General features: G+C 36.6%; 1 protein-coding gene across 2 annotated transcripts in view; it reads left to right on the top strand.

The window, feature by feature from the left end:
- The window catches only part of sh2b2 (SH2B adaptor protein 2), a 27,576-nt gene that overhangs the window by 12,638 nt on the left and 7,714 nt on the right, over positions 1-7,224 (top strand). Inside the window, exons 3-8 of one of the 2 annotated variants that reach the window (XM_016452647.1) lie at positions 1,493-1,594; positions 1,734-1,825; positions 3,195-3,295; positions 3,477-3,620; positions 5,420-5,625; positions 6,946-7,117. In XM_016452647.1, the coding sequence (XP_016308133.1) occupies positions 1,493-1,594; positions 1,734-1,825; positions 3,195-3,295; positions 3,477-3,620; positions 5,420-5,625; positions 6,946-7,117 (817 nt within the window). The remainder of the gene's footprint in view (positions 1-1,492; positions 1,595-1,733; positions 1,826-3,194; positions 3,296-3,476; positions 3,621-5,419; positions 5,626-6,945; positions 7,118-7,224) is intronic. The other variant, XM_016452648.1, reaches the window with a different exon arrangement.

Here is a 7,224-nt window from a genome sequence, read left to right as displayed (position 1 = left end):
ATGTGTATATATATATATATATATATATATATATATATATATATATACACATATGATTATATATATAAGCCTCTTCAGACAGCGTGCCAGTAGCATACTGAGTTCTCTTTCGCAAACAAAAGTACACAAAATTGTCAAAATGCCCATTTTTGGCAAGTGACCTCGTAAGCAGTCTTAAATGAGTTAAGAAGTCCTAGATGAGTTGTGAGAAAATCGGATGTGTGTCAGGTTTTAAAGAGACAGCGCTGCTTTTAAAGTGAAACCTGCTGCAGTCTGTTATTGATGGAAATCAATGAGAAATCACTTCCTGTTCTTCTCGCTGATTAACTTTTGTTGCTTGAAAAAAGCTATAAGATAGTCAATTTAGTCCATTTATTCAATGCATATACAATTTATAGTTAATGTGAAGATTGTTTTAAGTTCACTTAAATTAAAAGTTATATTTTTCAAAGCCTATTAAATGTTTAAAATAATGTCTTTGAGTTATACTGTAATGTTGAATGGCTATAATTAATGGCTAAAACTGAGGTAAAAATGCATTTAATAGAGACATTAGCAGTATTGGTATAATTGAGACCGGCCATCATTAATAATAGGCTACTTAGTAAAAAGATGCCATTAAACACATATTTAAAATATACCATCTTTATGTTGTTTCTTCATTAATTTAGAGATTCAGTGTGAAACTATAACAATGTAAATGGGTCAAAGACGTTAAGATGTCCGCATCCAAAGAAATTTACTAAAGTGATTTTATGTCCATAGAAAGAACATTAAACGCAAGTTAAGTGTCTACTTTTAAGGTTTCAAATAAGTTTTTGAAGAATAAAATGTTAAAATTAGGTTGAAATAATGTTACATTGTCATTCAGTGTAACACTTATTGTTATGTAAAAATTCAAACAACATGCTTATTCTGACGTGTACATATTAAAATATATAAAAGAATAAGGGAGCATATTACATTTTGTTTTAAATGAGTAAAAAAATCTTGCTGACAAATGGGCAAAACCTAGGATAGTGGCAAATGTTAAAAATGTAAAATTACAACTAATTAGTATTTGGGGTGAAAGTAATTAGTCTTTTAATATGTCATAAATTGATTTTTGTTGTAAATATGCCTGACAAGATTGTTACACTGAATGACATTTTAGTGGGTGTCTTCTGTAAATCAGGGAAAAATGTATGATATTTATTTTTTTGCTCGGAAAAACAACAACAAAAATACAATTACATGAAACAGAAAACTTTTAAAAATTTTTTGGAACAACAACAACAATTTAAAGCAGTATTGTTTTTTATGCTTAAACCCTTTTTCGTCTTTGACCCACATATATTAATATGCAATTAATTGAGATTGAATACAGAAAAATGTTTGCATGGTAAATACAAATGACAGTCCTTATTGTTAAGCCCTGCAGAACCACACGGCTCTCGCTGAATGTCATGTTGTACACTGTGCATACTTGAATGGCGTTGATTTGTGTTTGTAGTCATCTAAACCCAAAGTGAGCATCCCGCTGTCTGCTATCGTGGAGGTGAGGACCACCATGCCTCTAGAGATGCCCGACAAAGACAACACATTTGTGCTCAAGGTACAGTTCCCTCGTTCTTAGTCATGCACATATGTATGCTCACATATGTAACTTGTCTTTGAGAAGTGCAAGCATGTTGCCTAGTGGATCTAGATCAGTGCTGTCAGTTCAAGCTGTGGTGTTGTGTCGTCCATCGCAGGTAGAAAACACTGCTGAATACATTTTGGAGACCATCGACTCTCTGCAGAAGAACTCGTGGGTCGCAGACATCCAGGACTGCATTGACCCCGGGTGAGTATCTCTGATGCTGGTGTCTATACACTGCTCATAACTGCATAAGAATCAGATTCAGTTATCCCTTAGCTTACTGCTAGTTGGTCCGACTAGTGTTTAAGACACAATCTCAACATATTTAAGTCAAATCAAACATATTTTCACAATGTTTCAGAGCAACTTTACAGAAAGTCATACTATTATTATGCCTATAACAGTGCAAAAATGTCTTGTTTTCCATTACTTACATCTAAACATTCTTAAATCAATATACATTTACTTGAGAAGCAAAATAACAAGATGTTAGGTCTTGTTTTCTGAAAAAAGTGTATCAAAATCAAGTGAGTTTTTCTTAAAATGAGAATAAATATCTGCCAATGGGGCAAGAAAAATAATCCTGTTTTCCCTCTAAATTAAGATTATGTTTATTACCCCGTCGACAGATGTTTTTTCTTGTTTTAAGCAAAAACTAACAAACTTTCAGTTATTATTTTTTTTTTTAGAAAACAAGAATTAATATCTCAAAGTCATTTTGCTTCTCAGGTAAATGTATCTCGATTCAAGAATGAAAACAATACAAAAATACCAAGTAAGAAATCAGGTTTACTGTAGAGTTTTAGTGCTGATATTACTGATGTAAAATGATGATACAAGTGCTCTCCTGATTTAGATCTAGCTATAATGTATTTATAGTGTTGTCTAGCACATATGTGACCCTGCAGCTCAAAAGCAGTGTTAAGTCGCTGGGGGATATTTGTAGCAATAGCCAACAATACATTGTATGGGTCAAAATTATACATTTTTCTTTTTTGCCCAAAATCTTAAGTATATTAATTCAATTCAATTCAAGTTTATTTGTATAGCGCTTATTTTCAAATAGTTGTATCTCGGACCAAATATTGTCCTATCATAACAAACCATACATCAATGGAAAGCTTATTTATTCAGCTTTCAGATGATGTATGAATCTCAATTTTGAAAAAATGATACTTAAGACTGGTTTTGTGCTCCAGGGTCACATTTATGAATGCAGTTGTGAATGTCTGAGCATTTTAAAGCAATTAATAGATTAAGATATTGGTAGGTATCGTTCAAAGTGAGAGGAAGCGATTCTCAAAAAGTAGGAATGAATATATGGTTGCATGTTGCAGGTGGAAAGTCTGATGCTTGATGAAGAGATGGTTTCGTTTTCTTGTAAACCAGTATAATAGCGTCAGCTTAAACGCGTTTAAAACCCTTTTGTTTACTGATGTATAGTGCTTTGAATAAGTAACAAAGCACCAAGTCCATCAGAAACTCAGATCTGTATTCCAGGACATCAGATAACTGTTTTAAAAGACCAAACACTTTCATGGTGTAGTTGCTGAAGCATCGTTCTGTGTTTCAGGGACAGCGGCGATGACATCGAGCTGGCGTCGTGTGCTCACAGCCAACCGCACAAAGACTTCTCGCTGGTGTCGTCCTGTAGCTGTGAGCTGCTGTGTGAAGGTACGCCATCCAGACACGTCCGCTCGCACATGCACAGTCTAAATCAGTAATAGAGCTCTGTATTTATTAATAGAGGCTTCTCAGATGCATGCAGCGTTCTGATGAATTCCGTTTGTGCATATGATGTGTTTCTCGTAAGCTACAGGAAGAGTTGGGTTTATGTTGTGGATGTGTTGCTCAGGTTCACATCGGGGGTGCTCTGTTGCTGCTGATCAGGCGACTGCGGCCCGCTGCCAGGAGCCCCCCGTCACCCAGCACCCCTCACATGTCCCGTTAGAGCGGTTCCTGCAGTCGCCAGAGGCCCAGAACACTAACACACCATCAGGTACATCAGGTTTCACTGACTTGAGAACAGGATGATGACTGTTCTATTTGGGTGCATCAATCTTTGATTCAATGCTTTTCAATTGGATTCTTATACATTTTTAGAAAGATTCAATTTTGTTGAGTTCACTGAGCAGTGATTTTATTCAGTGATTCACTTTCGTAAAATTCTTTAAATGCTTCCCTTGATGTATGTTAGACAGGAAAAGAGCAAAGACTTCACACTGTTTACTGCACCAAAAGTAACTCGAGAAAACTCTACTAGTTAGAGAGCAGCACACACATTAGGCAACTAGAGAGGAAAAATGTCCTCATGCAAATATTACAGCATGAAAATAACAGTCTGGCTGCTTTTAGTTTTGGATTGCAAATAGGAGAGACCTCAGTTACTGATTTTCTTACGTTTCCTGATAATTCTGTTCTAAAATTACAGTACCATCATGTTATGCTGAGTAACGTGTGAACACGATAAAACACACATTAACGTACATTAACAGAGGAGTCACTATATGATGAAGGTAGATTTGGGGTTTTTCATAAATGTCAGGCCGGGGCAAGTTGACACAATTTTATCTGGGCAAATTGTCCTGTGTTTTTTATATGCTGTAACACAATTTATTATTTATGATTTCAGTTGTAGTTTTTGTGTGTTACCTTTTACATCTTGGTGGTTTCATAAATTATTTAGCGTTTCGGAATTATTTTAATATCCAGATGCATTGATAATATTCATTTTCTTATATGATATTTGTGAATATAACCATTTTATTTCAGACAAATATGAAAATTGTAACTAGCAAGAGTAGCTTTGCAGCACATTAAAGCAGGCATTATTTCACAACACATCAGGCCGTTTTATTGATTAGAATGGGATTGATCTTGTTTGTTTTGTGTCAGTCTAGATTCACTGAATTGTTGTTTTTATGTATATATTTTATAGATATAATATTCATGATTTTTATTCATTATTATCCCATCTCCAGAATTACTGACATTTAGTAGTTCCTAGTTTATGACCAACATGTTTTGGGGTGCTGTTTTTTTCCACTTTGTTTTCAGTCTAAAAACATGTTGGGCCAGATTGGGTTCCTGCACCAACAGCATGACAGTGGAAACACACAGACACACGCACACAGAGACACAGACACACGCACACACTCTCACAGACACACGCACACACTCTCACAGACACACGCACACACGCACACGCACACACTCTCACAGACACACGCACACACTCTCACAGACACACGCACACACTCTCACAGACACACGCACACACTCTCACAGACACACGCACACACTCTCACAGACACACGCACACACTCTCACAGACACACGCACACACGCACACGCACACACTCTCACAGACACACACACACTCTCACAGACACACACACACTCTCACACACGCGCACACAGACACGGACAGACACGCGCACACAGACACGGACAGACACACACACACACGTTGGGTTTCCATGTTTTATGGGGACTCTCCAAAGGTGTAATGGCTTTTCTACTGTACAAACTGTATTTTCTATCCCCTTACCCTAAACTTACCCCTTACACAAAACTACAGGCGTTTTTACATTTTCAAAAAACTTAATTCTGTGTGAGTTTTTAAGCATGTTTCCACATTGGGATCTTAAAAATGTCCCCACAAGGTCAAAATTTACCAGTATTACTATCCTTGTGGGGTCATTTGGTCCCCAAAACGTAGGGAATACCAGGTACGCACACAAACACACACACACACACACACACACACACAGCATTCACATTGCTCCTGTCATTCAGGAAGCCCAGGTGAAACACCAAGGGAAGCGGAAGGAGATGCCAGTTTGACGGGTTACCCATGGTTCCACGGGACGCTGTCACGGGTGCGGGCGGCCCAGCTCGTTCTCGCCGGCGGCGCACAGAGTCACGGTCTGTTTGTGATCCGCCAGAGCGAGACGCGTCTTGGAGAATACGTCCTCACCTTCAACTTCCAGGGCAAAGCCAAGGTGAGCCGCGACATTCAGCGCTTCTGACGTCTGAGCAGATATCTGTCATACAACTGCAGGAAGCATGCTGCTATTCAGTGCTTTCAGCAGCTTCCTGTACGAAACAAAATATATGGAAATATACTGGAAAATATAATGCAATATATTAATAAATTTCCACAAATGGGAAACTTGTGCTTATATTTTTCAATATTCTACTAAATATGCATGGACTATGCATATGTGTGATGGGAAGTATATAAATTTAAACTTAGGATTTTGGACAATTCTTGTTAAAGTCATGGCAAATTGACATGTCTAACTTGATAGATTGAGTGCTACATGGTATATATAGCACATAAACAGATGATACACACACATATATGTGACCCTGCAGCACAAAAGCAGTGTTAAGTCGCTGGGGGATATTTGTAGCAACAGCCAACAATACATTGTATGGTTCAAAATTATTGATTTTTCTTTTATGCCAAAAATCATTAGGATATTAAGTAAAGATCATGTTCCATGAAGATATTTTGTAAATTTCCTACCGTAAATATCAACTTACTTTTTGATTAGTAATATGCATTGCTAAGAACTTCATTTGAACAACTTTAAAGATGATTTTCTCAATATTTAGATTTTTTTGCACCCTCAGATTCCAAATATTCAAATAGTTGTATCTCGGTCAAATATTGTCCTATCCTAACAAACCGTACATCAATGGAAAGATTATTTATTCAGGGTCACATATATAAATATGTGTATGTATTTGTGTGTGTGTGTATATGTACTGTATATGTTTCTCCTCACACTGCAGAAAATTATTTTCATACTTAGTATTTTTGTCTGGTCTTGTTTCTGATTACAAATATCTATGACTGACTTAAATGACTTAAGATATTGCCTTATTTTCTGAAAAAAAAATCTAAATTTGTTAGTTTTTGCTGAAAACAAGAAAAAAATATCTGCCAATGGGGCAAGAAACAATCTTAATTTTAAGGGAAACAATCTTATTTTTCTTGCCCCATTGGCAGGTATTTTTTCTTGTTTTAAGCAAAAACTAACAAAATTATTATTATTTTTTTTTTTTTCAGAAAACAAGACTGTTTAGATATTTATACTATGAAACAAGACTAAAATACTAAAGGAAATATTATTTTTTTCTAGTGGCATAATTGTTTACATATATTGCACGTGTTCCCATATAAATATGAATATATATATAGTAATATCTGTTCAAATATATTTATTATTTCTAATAATATCACCAAATGACAAACTGCTCAAATGAACACATGAATAATGAATGTGTTGTGTGACATGTTGTGTGTTTGGCAGCACCTGCGGTTGTCTGTGAATGACAGCGGTCAGTGTCACGTTCATCACCTGTGGTTCCAGACGGTCACTGATATGTTACAGCACTTTCACGCTCATCCCATCCCTCTGGAGTCCGGCGGCTCCACAGACATCACGCTACGCTCATACGTACAAGTCCAGCGCTCGCCCACAGGTACACAGCCACACACACACAGCACACACACACACAGCACACACACACACACACACACACACACACACACACACAAGCAGGTTACACACACTCACACACACACATGC

Source organism: Sinocyclocheilus anshuiensis, unplaced genomic scaffold (genome assembly GCF_001515605.1).
Source record: "Sinocyclocheilus anshuiensis isolate Anshui unplaced genomic scaffold, SAMN03320099.WGS_v1.1 scaffold1478, whole genome shotgun sequence".
Taxonomy (NCBI): domain Eukaryota; kingdom Metazoa; phylum Chordata; class Actinopteri; order Cypriniformes; family Cyprinidae; genus Sinocyclocheilus; species Sinocyclocheilus anshuiensis.
This window is presented reverse-complemented; position numbering and strand designations above follow the sequence as displayed.